Below are 15,654 nucleotides of genomic sequence, written 5' to 3'. Positions count from 1 at the left end.
GAAAAAGAGAGCCAGTTTGGTGTAGTGGTTAAGAGCATGGGACTCTAATCTGGAGAACCGGGTTTGATTCCCCACTCCTCCACTTGAAGCCAGCTGGGTGACCTTGGGTCAGTCACGGCTCTCTGGAGCTCTCTCAGTCCTACCCACCTCACAGGGTGTTTTGTTGTGGGGATAATAATGGCATGCTTTGTAAATCGCTCTGGGTGGGCATTAAGTTGTCCTGAAGGGTGGTATATATATCAAATGTTATTATTATGATATAGAATACCTACTTATGAAGATTAGACGGTATTGGTGGAAGAGGAAGATCATGGTTGGAACCCCGGCGACGTTCAGCTGGTATAGGTTTATCTGTGATTTGAAAAAGATTTGGAACATAAATTAACCTGGCTTGACTTTGCACTTGGTCCAATTCGTTACATTAAAGACATTACTTTGGAAACTCAACTTTCCATTCTCTGCTATGCTGGAGTTGAAGCAACCAAACGTTTAAGCACAGGTTTGAGTCCATCAGTTCATGTTCTTTATTGTATGAATTTCTCCCTCTAGAAACAATACTATTAAGCTACATATCTAGGAAAATAATAGAAGTTTGTGTGATTGAAATATGTGTAGCAAAACCAGTTTCCAAACGCTCCATCTGTTTTTGTGAGATCCTTTACTGATCCGAACACATCAGCCAATCACATCTCAATTATATCTTGCCCCTGAGATGAACAGCAGGAGTCTGTAGCAGAGATGAGAGGGCTTGAATCTTGAATAGTAACTCTACTCCCCTCCGCACAAATCCCAGAAGTCTACCAATGAGTTCAAAATGTGAAAAGAAAGAGTACGTAACCAGGATCTTTTAAAAAGTTTTAACTAATCCATGTTTGTTCCTAAGTATGCACTCTTATGAGAAAGGTTTAGCTACTGTAGCAATCTTTGAAAGATCTCAGAAACCTGTAGACACTAGGTGGTAACCCAGCAAAAACTGCTGGATTAGGGGATGTACCAACCAGGTCTAATTCAGTTTTACTGTTCTATGAACAAACTCAGATGACACCAAATACTAAAGGGGAAAATCACAACCATGCAGGTTTCAAATATAATCTGATTTGAATGAGAATGCCTTTCTCACCTTTGATTTAGCAATTAAGATCCATTTGTTAAAAAGCTCTATATTTCATACCAAATGTAACAAAAATGTGTTTTTATAGTGCATCTTCTGTTTCAATAGGTTATATGCTGGGGTGGTATATCTATTAACTCTTCATTATTCCTGATAAAGCAAGACAAGATCATAGACAAATATTTGCACAGCAATAGTAAATTACCTTCATTCATAGTTAGATGATCTCTGCTAGGAAGGCTTGGTTTCTGCAGTTACACAGAAAGGATGTAAGTAAGTCTTGGCAAAAATATTTCTATATCCATTGTGTGCTTTCTTAGTCTTATGTACACTATAATTCTTCTCCCTCTATGGTCAGACATTACATATGACCAGTTCCTCACAAAGTTTTGTGTTAGAGGAAGAACTTTTGCCCATCATGATCTGCTTTAACTGTTTTATGAACAACCAAATAATTTGGCTCAGCAAGCAGCTGCAATTTAATTTCTAACAGGAAGTTGAGTACTTGCTTGCCAGCAGAAGCACAGATATACATACTGTTTTACATGTACTGTGATCTTGTGATGATAGTATTATGCAACATTGCATAACACTAAAAGTTATTTGTTAGGTACCTTTAAACCTGAACTTTTGTTCTGTGTCCACTGTGTTAAGTTACCATTTGGTAGCTTGCCATCTGATTTACTGCGTTAAACTGAATACAGATGATCGTTATGTGAACAAAAGTAGTTAAACTATGACTGATCTGTACTGCTGATACCATTTTGCCATTTTAAGATTGGATTTAATCCTTACATCACGTTCCTGTTCCATTTCTTAGGGTTTTCAATTCTCAGGAGTAGCTTTTTGTTGGGGGGAAATGTGGGAAACCCTCATCCCATGAGCAGAACTCTACACCATATCCTATTTTTACATGGTTATGGTTTATTAGATCACTTAATTGCAGTGCTTTTATGTATGGTTGGTTTTAGTTTTTTTGGAAGCTATGCTGAGGTTAAAAAAATCTTTAAATACATGAACTAATTGCAATCAATTTGGAATAGGAGGACTGGCAAGAACAAAGGGTCTGCCCTCCTTCTCAAAGCATGATTTTTTAAAATAATCAAAATCCAGATAACTCTTCTTTGAGCGTGGGCACTGGCTTCTGTGGGGGATGTAGCTGTTTTCCTAGCGTAAGGTGCTGCTGTGCGTGAAATCAAACACTGATCAGAGAATATAGAAGTGACTGTCCCATAGGTACCTCCTTGTTGCATGGCTGCTTATGGAATTACATGTTCATCCCTCCATCCATACAGATATGTCAGTAGGTTCTTTGCTTGCACCTATTGTTTTTGGGAAGCTAGCCTATGTATTACTGGGGTTGTAAGTGTTGGATATTTCACTATTTGGATTTTCCAAGAAAACCCAATCGGTGAGTGATTACAATTGTACAACATTAAATGACACAGAATATGCCTCCCCACACCCTTCAAAATTAAAAAATTATAATAAACAGAAAATCAACTTACTGAGGGGATTGCTGGATTTGGTGGTTTTTTCCTAGAGTTTAAAAATGAAAGTTACTTGCTGTTTTACATATATGGTCATATGATTATAAACTGCAAAAAGGGCAGAGATTAGAATTCGGGTTCAAAGCTGTCTCAGCTGTTGATACCATGCATGGAGAGTGGATACTGTTACATGGATTCAATAAATCTTAAAATATTAAAGAGGCGGCTTTTATGCTTTCATACAATTAGCTGATATAGCTGGTATAGGTGCAGTTTGCAAGTAAAGTTTAGAGATGGTATCTCCAGAACTGCACAACTAATTGAACCTCCCTGAATCAGCTCTGGCTTCGTGCTTCTTCCCTTAAGTCCCATACTCCATGGCAATAGCAAATCGCTTTTGAAACAGAAGGAGAATAGGGTGGCTTGAGCAGGTATCAGAACAATTTGGGAGATACTCAAAACCAAAGGGGTTATTAGCATTTCATACAGTATCCCTTTTCAAGGTAAAACTGATCAGAGTAAAGCGCAAAATTACAAATCAGCCAAGTTATCGTTTTACTGTTTTAGCATATTAGTGGTGTAGCATGCTGAGATCCAGTTAGGATTAGTAAATAATAATAATAATAACATTCGATTTATATACCGCCCTTCAGGACAACTTAATGCCCACTCAGAGCGGTTTACAAAGTGTTATTATTACCCCACAACAATCACCCTGTGAGGTGGGTGGGGCTAAGAGAGCTCCAGAGAACTGTGACTCGCCCAAGGTCACCCAGCTGGCTTTGTGGAGGAGTGGGGAATCAAACCCGGCTCTCCAGATTAGAGTCCCGTTCTCTTAACCACTACACCAAACTGGCCTACCTTTTACTCATCACTTGCCTATTGGTACACTGAATGTTTTACGAAATGAGTAGTGGCTTAACACAGAAGAAGATAGTTTTAGTTAGGGGCAACACTTTGTGTGCTAGGTGGTTAGAGTTTTTTTTTTTCTTGAGACACTCTGGTTGCTGTGACTGTTGACTGGCAATAGCTTCAATGACTCCTGATTACAGAAACTAAAGAGTAGCGTATCCCTAGAAGGCTTGGTTTATTCACCCTTTGGGCATACTAACAGGCTATAGTTTGGGGTGATAGTAGCAAACCCTGCCCCAGATACTGGGGTCATGAGGTCTATAACCTACTCCTTATTTTCTTTTGTGAACTGCACAGAGGAGCGATTTTACAGTGGTGTTAATACCAGCCCACATTTCTGACACTTATTAAAAGCTACTCTGACAGATGTTGCAGGGAACACCAGCTTAAAATGCAATAAATGAGTCTTCAGACATTTCGTCACGTCCTTAAAATAGTGGCACATTCCCAGAATGCTGGTGGTTTCTTTGTGCAATATGCACCGAAAAAATGCTCTGCATCTGTTTTAAACAAAAATCGCACAAAGAAGCCGCCAGTGTTCCAGGTGTGTGTGCTGTTTTAAGGACGTGGAGAAACGGCCTTCCTTTTACTCATCACTTGCCTATTGGTACACTGAATGTTTTACGAAATGAGTAGTGGCTTAACACAGAAGAAGAACCCTGCCTTACTACCTCCTATACAGAGCAGTTTTGAATGAATGAGAGATAATGGTATTTTTGTCACTTACGTCATCCTTGGAAATGGAGATGGTACCACACCAGAAGGAAACTTGGATTCCTGAGTTCCATTGCTGCTGTGACCTAAAAACATCAAACATAATCAAGTCTCACCTAAAAAACTTGTACACTTGCAGTGTACATCTTTAAACCTCACAAAAGAAGAAATAAATTGCATGGTAATAGACTACTCTCAGTTGCAGTTGGAGAAGAGTTAAATGAATGAAGGGTTTAGATGAGGGCATAGGTTGCAAATTTGTAAGAACCTCTTTTTGTACTTTTTGGATTATCACACTTATGAATAAAGTAATGTTTATATAGATCTTTTGAGTATTTAAAGCATTCTCATAATTGCAACCTTTACAGTAGCATTCCAAGGCAGGTCAGTATGATTATCCTCATATTGCAGAGGGGGGACTGAGGATAAGAACATGGCTGTCCTATGATCAGTGAGTTCATTGAAAAGAAGCCATTGAAACCAGGGCCTTCCAGATTTGTAGATCAACCTCTACACTAAAACAGCTCTCTAAAAGTATAAGAAAAAGTTTAGTCATTAAAAAGAAATGTGCGGAGCACAGATATGGACTCACTAGGTACACATGGAATATTAATAAAATAGGACAGTTGAGAGCATGGAATTTGGCATGGAGTGCTCCATATTAGTTTTGTAATCACATTCAGTGATAATTCATGAAGGTGTGCTTCAGTGCAGAAAATACTTACTTTCATCACTGTGCATTTCAAAGCCATCAGGATCCTGTTATGTAAAAATAAAATCAGATTACAGAAGTTATACAGAAGTGCTTAATTTGTGGTTAATACCTGATAAAGTCACCAAGCTGATGACGGAGGAGGAGAAGATTCTGCCTGATTTCCTCCTTGTCACTGCAGCCCCCACCCCATGCTGTGGTGCACCCCCCAAGATTCCTCTCCAGCACCACTCTGCAAAGAATTTGGGGTACATGGGTTGCTCTTCTATCTCCTTCTATGTGTAGTTTCCATAGAACCCAACCCATAGTATTTTAATACATTTAATTATGATAATAATGATTAAACAAGTAATTATGGATGATGGATCTTACTAATCAATCCTTCATAGCTTTGCAGAAAGTGTCGGCTGAACCCATGATTTTGGGGTAACGAAACAAATGCGTGCAATACAGCCAGCACATTTACTAAATGGCCATGAAAAACACACTGGATGAATCCCTTTGGCTATTCATCCTGGCAATAAGGCATGGTGGCATGCAGTCCTTAGGAAAAAATGTCTGCAAATGCATAAATGGTATGATATGTGAGCAGCATGTCGCATGCTTAATTTCTGAAATCTGTTAACCACTTGGTCTATCAAGATCTGTACTATCTACTCTGATTTGCAGTAGTTGCAGGGTATCAAGCAGACATCTTACACAGTTTAAAATTTCCCAATGAATCTTGCTACTTTGAAGTAAATTGTGTTGTTTTTATAGCCTTCTTTCACATCTTTAAGGCAGTCACATTTTCTGTTTCTTGAATAATAGCTATTAGCTATCTCCAGGGCTTTTTTTCTGGGAAAAGAGGTGGTGGAACTCAGTGATGGAACTCAGGACCGCACAATGATGTCACTTTGGGTCAGCTGGAACAAGGGAGGATTTTTTAAAAGTTTAAATCGTCCTTGGCGAAAATGGTCACATGGCCCCCTGATCTCCAGACAGAGGGGAGTTTAGATTGCCCTCCGTACCTCTGCATGCCGGAACTCCGTTCCACCGCGTTCCTGCTGAAAAAAAGCCCTGGCTATCTCTACTAAGGTTTCTGCAATTGGTTGTTTGATTACTTACGACTTTCATTTGAAGATGGCTTCTTGGCAGAGGCAAAATATTTCTGGAAAATATATGAAATGTTTCAGTTTTGATGTAGTGTTTAAGAGCTCAGGACTCTAGTCTGGAGAACTGGGTTTGATTCCCCACTCCTCCACTTGAAGCCAGCTGGGTGACCTTGGGTCAGTCACAGCTTCTAGGAGCTCTCTCAGCCCCACTCACTTCACAGGGTGTTTTGTGGGATAATAACATACTTTGTAAACCGCTCTGAGTGGGGGTTAAGTTGTCCTGAAGGGTGGTATATAAATCGAATGTTGTTGTTGTTGTTATTATTATATTATATACTTTTAGGTGGGTAGCCATGTTGGTCTGCAGCTAAAGACCAAGATCTGGGTCCAGTAGCACCTTAAAGACCAACTAGATTTCTAAGGTATGAGCTTTCGAGAGTCAAAGCTCCCTTCGTCAGATATTGTCAGATTTGTCAGGTATCTGAAGAAGGGAGCTTTGAATCTCAAAAACTCTTATCTTGGAAATCTAGTTGCTCTTTAAGGTGCTATTGGACATGGATCTTGCTATTACACATCTGTATCCTCCCATTCCTTGAATAAGTGTAGTTTCCTTCCATCCATTTTATCTTCAATACTCCTGTGAAATTGGTTAGGTTAAGACAGGGGATTGGCCCACAGTCACCCAGCAAGCTTAATGGCTATGGGGATTTGAATCTGGATCTCCCTGCTTAAAGTCCATTATACCCTATTTCACACTTAACATTAGACTCTTTGTGATAGATAGAAATAAATAAGTGAATATTTTTGGCATAAATATTTAATAACTAACCTGGATGTATCTGACTTTGACAATTCTTTGGATGTGTTGTGTCCTCCTGGTCTCTGAACAGGCTTTGGAGGAAGTGGCTTGGAAATCCTTTTTGAGTAAAATATAAATAAATTAGTAAGAGAGTAGAGGCAATATTCAATGGGTAGCCCGCAATGGCCTGCACACACATTGGGGCTTTTCTGGCTCCCCTCCCACTTCAGCCTCTTCCACCTTTAAAAAGCTGCACCCTAAGACTGGTAATAGGACATGAAGAACTGAAAAGGCAAACCCTCCCTGAAATGTTTGGTTCCCAGCTATATTTGCAAAACCCTGTCCAAATCACTAAAGAAGCTCTCGCACCAGAATTAAGAACTTAATTTGCAAGTATAATTAGCAGCAATGTGATAATTATTAGACAATCATGTTGCCTTTCAAAACTGAGCAAGAAATCTGTGTGTTCAATCACAAAGGTAACTGTTTTAATCCAGAAAATTACAAACACAGAAACAATATAACTGAAGTGATTTCATTTATTTTCATGGTAGTAAGAATGATTACTTTGGACTGTGGCCTATAATTCCCCCCCCCCCCCCAGAAGTGGTTCACACATTTGCCAAACTACCTACATACAGTAGAGAAGAGGGTATGCATGTCTGCTATCCACCATATGTTTCATGTATGTTGTGGTGGTATGTTGTGGTGACAAAAATGTGTGGTAAGGGACATAGGCATGTGTTGTCTGTTAAACTGAGAACTATTACTTTGATGAATGTGTGATGTAGTATGCAAATATGACAGTATTCACAATAAATTGGAAGCATGCACAATATGTCAAATTCCTCAAAATGTACCATGAAAATCAGAGTGCCGTATGCACAGATACCGCTTCCTATTAAGGCATTGACACGGGCAGAAAAATGCTTACATTGACAAAGGTGTGAACCACCTTTTCACTTTCATGAATTTGAACTTCTTGGTAAGTTTCCTAGTGGCATTCCAGATAACTCTCCTAACTAGAAGTGGAAAAGATTGTTGGAAGAAATTGATAGGCCACTTTTCTATGATATTGCTGTATCTTTTGGGTTAAACTGACTTTAAAATGTATCATCTACCTCTGAAGTTTCTCGATTTCCAGTTAAAAGATTATAGTCTATGGCATGGGGATAAGTTGTGCTCATCAAAGGGCTAGGCCATGTTCCTGAAGAGAGTGAGATTATATGTCATTTGGTAACACCCTGGCTGGTCAACCAGATACATGTGGAAACTGTTCAGTTAGACTGGAGAAGTCAAAGATTTGTGGTATTTCTGAATTAACTCTCCTCTGTTACATAAACTACAGGCGTGTTTTACCCACCCCGACTAAATGGTCCTTTGAAGAGACTACAGAAACAATTTTCTGTGAGTCACAAATATGGAGTTTAACAATAATAAATTACCTGGTTAATGGAGGTGATGATTTTTCCTGTTTTAAGAAAATGAACTGTTAATTCATTAGCGCTTGAAAATTATGTTTTAGGCAGTTTATTTCTTGGAAAACATATCTAAACTACATCCATCAAACAGTATATCATGGCAGTATTTGGGACATGATAGGAAAACCAGATAAGAATTATTGATGGACTTAAATGTTCAGATAATTGCTAGTCCTGAAAAATGCAGCAAACAAGAAAGCTAAATTAATCGTCTTCTTTTTTTTTTGCCAAATTACTATTAGAGCACCCAACAGAGGATGGAAGCATTGTTCAGTAGCTGATTGAACATATCTGTGCTTGTAAGCTAATTATGTTAATTGTTAACCATTTCTGCTAATAGATTTTTGTTAAAATCTCAAAGTATGGTCCCAGAGCATGATACAGTAACCTTGCTAAAGTGATGCAATCTAGTCAGGGACTGAATGGGAGGCCTATGGATTGTGCCTTGATTTCCTTGATGAGAGATGAAATCCACCAAAGAAGTAAACAAGAGTGCAATCCTAAGTTATACCTTTCTTAAAATCTGTAACTCTACTTAGGATGCTTTGCAAATTATTTTGATAGTCATACTTTATTATGGGAATATTTTTTACTGGAAGTACCAGCTTAACGTATCAGTTTGGAAAATTCCACAGCCATCTTGGAGCTCCACTAAAACTCAAAAGCAAACCACCAAGGACTAACTCTGGAGATGAGCTCTGGGTCCCAATAAAGAGTCAGCATTTCAGGATCTTAGGGGCATGAGTGACAGGTGGGAGGAAAAGAGCAACTATGCAAATCCTAGCCAGGTACTGGAAGAAGCATTGCTTACATCCGTATTCCTAAGAAAGATGGAGACATACTGCCACACAGCCAAACTGGATAAATCTATTACAAAATCTTCTTCGGAATAAATTCTTTGGAAAGTGAATTGCAGTTTACTGCTACATAGGTATAATCACAGATATATACTGAGAAGAATGGTAGCAAAAGCTTACTCCTCTTGAGACTGCAGACGAGAGCAAGGCAGTTCTGAACATGCCACAGATTTTCTTTTTAACTGTGAGGAAATGCATCCAGGTTAATTTGCTGCTGTGTGTAAATGACAGTTCTATGCCCTGTGCATACAGGACTCTGTTGCTGCATTTTTCTTTTTTATAAAATACTTATACAAGGTCTTACCTCTTCCTCAGGAATTTCATAGACATCTGGGGGAAAAAGATTTTTATGTACTTAAAAAAAGAACAAAATCATACACGTGCAAAATCAGGTACAAAGCATGCATAAAATAAGTCTAGCTGAAAAAAAAACGGGGGCAATTTCAGTTTAAAAAGTAGAAAATTGTGTCGAAATTTTTTTAATAAAAAAACCAAAAAACAATATTTGTGTTATCCTTGTCGTTCCTGTGGGAGCTAAGTGATTTTTTAAAATTTAAGCTTTTTTAAGGTAAATCAGTTTCCATCAAGAATTGTTCTAGTAATGCTGCATTTTTGTTAAAATGGAAAAGCACAAGCTAATTGTTCAAATACACCTTTGTTTGAGATTATGGTCTGGCATACCTACAGGACCACCTCTCTCCTTATGGCCCTCCATGGCAGCTTCACTCATCTGAACAGGGTCTCTTGCAGGGGCCAGCCTGCACATGAGCGAAATCAACAGCAGCTTGTCACCTTCTGTAGTGAGTTTTTCACAATACACTTTTTCCAATAATTTTTTTTTAAAAAACGGGCTGTACATGAGCTTTCTCTGTGGTGGCCCCTACCCTGTGGAACAGCCTGCCTGAGGTCAAGAGAGCCCCCACTCCCCCGGCTTTCCACAAATGATGCAAAACCGAATTATTCAAAAAGGCTTTTTACTCAGATAGGAGGGAAGTATTGTAGGGAGAGAGTCTCAGATGCTTCACTAATAAGTTAGGGACCATAGAGCTCATCACTATGTTGCCTTATATATTATCTGTTGCTTTAAATTTGTACTCCTATATACTACTTGTGCTTCATGTTGTCTAATGTCAGTCCTGGAATTGATTATGTTCTGTTTCCGCAATTCTTCCAACTCTGTATTTGATCCTTGCTAATGCTATGTCTTTGTAAACTTGTATTTATTTATCCTATGGCATTGTTTATGGAAATATCCTTGACATTGTATGGAAATGTCCTTGATACTGATTGTACTAATCTCACACTACGTAATCCGCCTTGAGTCTCAGTGAGAAAGGCGGACTATAAATGACAGAAATAAATAAATAATTTTTTTTTCACATTTCAGCAAAGGATGTAATTGCAATAGAGCTGTTTTTATTGATAGCCACTAGAGGGTGTTGTTTTATTCCAAAGCAGTATTGAAGGAACAGAAAATAATACTACTAATTAGCTTTGGAGCACTGCTGGCGTTTAGACTTTCAAAGGAGGGGTGGTTGTATTTTGCTTCTCTTTACTAGTAGCCTTCAGTGCATCCTGAAACTCATTTTGCACCCAGCATCATGTGATTCAATTAAGTCTGCAACATGTCCTGTATTTTAAGAGACAAATTGCAATCTCGTCGGGACTCTTCCATCATATGCTACATACCACCCCCCCCATTTTGTTTTTTGCATTACACATCCAGAGTGCTAAGTGTTCTAGGGAACAAAAAACATGTAGTTGAGTCTAAGAAAAAAGATCACCATGGTTACTTTCAATCTTAGTCCATTTTGGGAAACATTAGATTTAGCCATCAAAGAAAGGGATTCTCCAACTGTAGGTAGATGTTCTTCAGATGGGATTTCCCTATGGAGGTTGCCTGGCCTCCATTCGCTAGGTAGTATTTTCCAATGTGACTTCTAGACTTTTTACCAAGTGCATTCTCTAATTCCCCAGCTTTTAAATATAAAGACTACCGTATTTTCTTCTGTTGTCCGCCTTACAAGAGACTTGTGTGTTCCAATTAGTGCTGAGAAGCCATCTGATTAATTCCTGCTTTTATATTCTCAAAGAGAGACGGACCCATTTTTTTACCCTCTTTCCCAGTAGCCTTTGGTGCATTTTAAAACCTATTTTATAACCAACATTACTTAATATAATTAAGTCTGCAATACATCCTGTATTTCATTTCAATACTCTACAAACTCCTCCATCATGCTATGGACCAACACACCTACCTACAACTTATGCCTATTAATTTATACAAAATTGTAGTTAAACTAGTCTGTAACACATGGAGAAACTACTCTCTCTTCTGTGACTTGTTTATACCATATAGGCTTAATGAAGCCTGTTGAGTGAGCCAGACAGAACAATGACCAATTTCCTAGAGTGGGCAATAAAGGAGTTTCAGGATCAATTTATGATCCAAATTTGCCCTGAATATAGTCTACACACCTTAAAGCCAGTAGTGCAGTAAAGTTGACAAATGTTCCATCATGGTCTGATTGATATTCAGTGAATGACTTGACTAATCATGTGCTAGAAATGGATCTGGCTGCATGATGGAATAATTACTTTGCTGTGTAAGCTGCAAATTGTGGTGGATGGGTTGTGTATTCAATTTTTTTAAAAAAAACGTGAATCGTTTTTCAGATTCATGACAATCACGCAGAACGACTATCACAACAGCAGTTTCAACTGGGTAGCCATAGACGGCAGTAGAAGAGCAAGGTTTGAGTCCTTAAAAGTTTGAGCATCATTAAGATCAACAAGATTTTCCAGATTGTAAGCTTTTCAAGAGCTGAAGCACCCTTTGTCAGATACCAAATAGGAATCAAGATCCCTGAGTCTTTATATTCCAGACAGAAAGTGGGAGGGAGTGTTGCAAAGAAGTAAGATAGGATGTAAAGGTACAGTGTCAAATGTAATTAGCTTCCGAGAAGGGGAGCAAATGCAGAAAAGTCGCATCTGTACTGAGATAAGAATCCTATGATCCCTGACCACAATGGCAGTAAGCTTAATATGGGTTGTATTTCTGAAAGAGGCCAACAAGTTGTAGACTCTGATTACACTATACCTTTGCCAAGCTGCTAAAATCTTGGCAGCCTGAGACCTTGTCCTGATCGCACCACCCATACAGAGGATGTGTGTGTGTTGAGGAGGGAGGGTAGCATGGGTACAGGGCCATGCTTCTATTTTAATATCATCCTTTTTTTTGGTAGAGAAGATTTGACAATTTAGATTGTCACATTTTAGAAACAACTTCCGAAGTAAATGGCTTTCAAAAGAGGACTGAGAAGTGTAAACAAAGCTATACAATATTTATAACGTTATTTACATACTCTTACAGAAGTATGCTAAGAATACTACGTATTGAATTGTGTCTTCACTGTTCATTTAAGCAAAATTTTGTCTTTACTGGAGGGAATCTGCACATCGTTTTTTAACTTTTCTCAATGCATTGCTTCTGCAATATTGTCATTGTACTAATGCAATTTTTACATACCTAGCATGGAAGGTGACACAGGAGCAGCAGGCAACACTGAAGAACAGGGAAGATCAAGTTTTGTTGTGGGCTTGATAGATCTGTTCACCACTGGGGCTTCAAATGACAAAGCAAATGTGTGTCAGGCAGTTGAAAACTGAAATCACTAATATTTAAGATGGGAAGTCTGTTGTAGCCCCAAACAATGTACTCTGGTATTGTTCTTACCCATGGTATTAAAATCCAGAATGGTGTGAGCAAATCCTGTCCTCTAATAGTGCACTGGGAAGACTGCTTTAAGACTCCTTCAAACGAAGCCAACATTCAAACTGCAGGCCTGCTTAAAGCGGTACCCATCAGCATTTGCAGAATTCCACAAATATTATTACAGACGCTTTCCCAATGCAACTCATAGTTTTGGGGGAAAGTTTGAAAGTGTACAAAAAGTTTCTCTTAAGAAGCCTAAGCCAGGCTTTTGTTTACACCCATTTCTTCCTCCAAGGCACTTAAGGTTTTTCTTTTGTCCCTGTATTTTGTCACCAAACAGTGCACAATTTTCCCTTTCCTTTTCACTTTCACGTTGGAAGAAAATGGCAAGATCTCATCAAATGAGTATACAATGTTGGTTGCTTGGACAATTCTGATAACATTTTGACTTTTTTAGAACACTACAGAAATAATAGACATAGTTCTCTTGCAGTGCTCTAGGCTGCCTATGTTTCAGAATGGATATCCTGCTCACTTACTTAGCTCAACAAAGTTGTGCAAAATGTGGTGCTTACGTTTTACAGGTTGTGAAGGGCTTTCTTCAGTAGGTTCAATGTAATTGTCATCTTCATCATCATCATCAACAGGTACAACATAATCTGCCTGAGGAACATGCAGAGACAAATTAATAGAAAGTTCTCTTCTCAATGCTTGTAAGGATTTTATGATGGCAAGGTGGCTTATAACTTTAATTATGAAAAAATCAAAATGAACAAAAGGGATTGTCTATTTAGATACAGGAATTCCATAATGTAGGAGGGACACAGACCATGTGTTTGCAACTCACTGCCCATGACTCAAAACTTCATGGGACTCTCATACATTCTTACACGCATGTCTGTGTCTATGTGTGTAGGAGACATCAAGGAATGCTTCCCATACAACATCACTTCTGTTTAACATTGTAGTATTCTCTGGACACTGAAAGCAAGAGAGGAACCCCTAGTTGCTCAGAGCTTCCTGGAAATTTCAGGTCACTGGAGAGATTGACCTCATTAAGAACTCCATGTTGCCTTCATCTATATTTTAGGGAGACTCCTCCTGAATGCTTATAGTATGCATAGTGCTTTGAGCATTAGCAAGGGTATTAAAATGAATAATACTCCTTATAAGACACCCTCTGTGATACAGTGGTTAGAATGTTAGACTGGAATCTAGGAGACCTTGATTCACGTCTCCACGCTGCCATTAAACTTAGGCATCTTTGGACCAGTCACTCTTTCCTTAGCCTAACCTGCCTCACAGGATTGTTTAGATAGTAACATGAGGAAAGGAGAACCATTTACACTCCTTAAGAAGAAGGATATGATAAAAATGTACTAGACAGATACAACAAAAAATTATCATGCTAACAATTCTATTAAATGAGACCAATCACATTTGGAGTGTGAATGTTGGTAAGACCTCAGATTGTACAATAATTTATTTCAGTACCAGGAATTTATGAAGATATCTTTAATTAGCATGTTTCTAGCTCCCCGCCCTTGTCTTACTTGACTAATACCATGATCTATTCCCCCCTCCCTCCCTCCTATACTCTCATCAAAGTTCCTAAGGTGATTTACAAAAACAAAATTCAAAACAGAATTCACAACTATAAAACATAGCCAATTATTAAATATAACTTACTCAGGTAAAACAAGGAAACTGACAAATTTGGATAAAATCTGATAGAGGGGAAAGTAATTAAAATTTTTACAGAATTAAAAAGTCCTTGAGATTGCGCCAAATGAACAGTGTGGGTGTACTTTTAAAGTCCTAGTCCCTGGTGCTCATCCACCATGCCTCAGATGGCGGAACAGGTCATCTCAGCAGGAATGCAGACTTGTACAGCATGGTCTTCCGGTTACTCTGGTCCCAGATTGTGGAGGGCTTAATAGGTAATAAACAGCACTTTGGATTGTTACAAGAAGTAGAAGATCTTTTAAAATTGGCAAGAGATCCAGTCTATCCCAGGTTTTGAGGGACCCTTGGCAAAGAGTGCTCAGTCCTCCCTTGTCCCACCACCATGACCTCCACTCACACCTCCCTTTCCCCTCAACTCACATAGTCCACATCTATTTGTATATCCTTTTCCTGCCTGTTCATGACCCCTCCCATCTCCCATGTTCATAGCCACTTGTATGTCCTTTCCTCAATGGCCTTGGGCAGTGTGTGTGGCTAGGAGTACCACTGCTGTGAACATAAGAAACACTGCTTGCACCACCCATCCACTTTTCCCTGGTGGTTCTGGGCAGCCCAAGTAGTTGGGAGGTGGAATGCTCACATTGGGCCCTGTCAGAATCCCTAGGCCCTGGCAAATGCCTCACCCCAAGGTATGTTGATCGTGACCCTGCATGAGATGGTCCCAATAACCTTCCAGCAGCTTAGCTACCACATTCAAAACCAGTTATAACTTAACAATTTTTAAAAGCAGCCTCATGTAGGTTGTGTTATAGTAGTCCAACCAGCATGTAATCAGTGAATGGATAAACTGCAGCTAAATTATGTCTCTTGAGGACAGCACAAGATCATAATGAATTGAAATTATTGGGAGAAGTTCCTGTATTCACCTGTCAAAACCTATAATTGGTTTGGGGGTCTATTTCCCTTCTTATTATTGGTTGTTCAGATGTAACAGAGTTTATTACAGCACAATCCTGGTTTATTGTTGGGTTTGCTTTCATCCCCCCCCCTTATACCTGTTAAAGGTGCATGCAAGCCCAACAA

The 15,654-nt window shown here is 38.9% G+C and overlaps 1 protein-coding gene across 4 annotated transcripts in view; it reads right to left on the bottom strand.

The window, feature by feature from the left end:
• BLNK (B cell linker) overlaps window positions 1–15,654 on the bottom strand; it is a 106,378-nt gene that overhangs the window by 7,075 nt on the left and 83,649 nt on the right. For all 4 annotated transcript variants that reach the window (XM_054982870.1, XM_054982869.1, XM_054982871.1 and 1 more), the window contains 11 exons: window positions 13,461–13,548; window positions 12,700–12,795; window positions 9,475–9,500; window positions 8,278–8,303; window positions 6,863–6,949; window positions 6,047–6,089; window positions 4,953–4,986; window positions 4,241–4,313; window positions 2,620–2,650; window positions 1,317–1,359; window positions 273–351 (listed from right to left, as the gene is read on the bottom strand). In XM_054982870.1, the coding sequence (XP_054838845.1) occupies window positions 273–351; window positions 1,317–1,359; window positions 2,620–2,650; window positions 4,241–4,313; window positions 4,953–4,986; window positions 6,047–6,089; window positions 6,863–6,949; window positions 8,278–8,303; window positions 9,475–9,500; window positions 12,700–12,795; window positions 13,461–13,548 (626 nt within the window). The remainder of the gene's footprint in view (window positions 1–272; window positions 352–1,316; window positions 1,360–2,619; window positions 2,651–4,240; window positions 4,314–4,952; window positions 4,987–6,046; window positions 6,090–6,862; window positions 6,950–8,277; window positions 8,304–9,474; window positions 9,501–12,699; window positions 12,796–13,460; window positions 13,549–15,654) is intronic.

This window comes from Eublepharis macularius, chromosome 6 (assembly GCF_028583425.1).
Source record: "Eublepharis macularius isolate TG4126 chromosome 6, MPM_Emac_v1.0, whole genome shotgun sequence".
Taxonomy (NCBI): domain Eukaryota; kingdom Metazoa; phylum Chordata; class Lepidosauria; order Squamata; family Eublepharidae; genus Eublepharis; species Eublepharis macularius.
The sequence above is the reverse complement of the archived record's forward strand: the minus strand, read 5'-3'. Positions and strand labels throughout refer to the sequence as shown.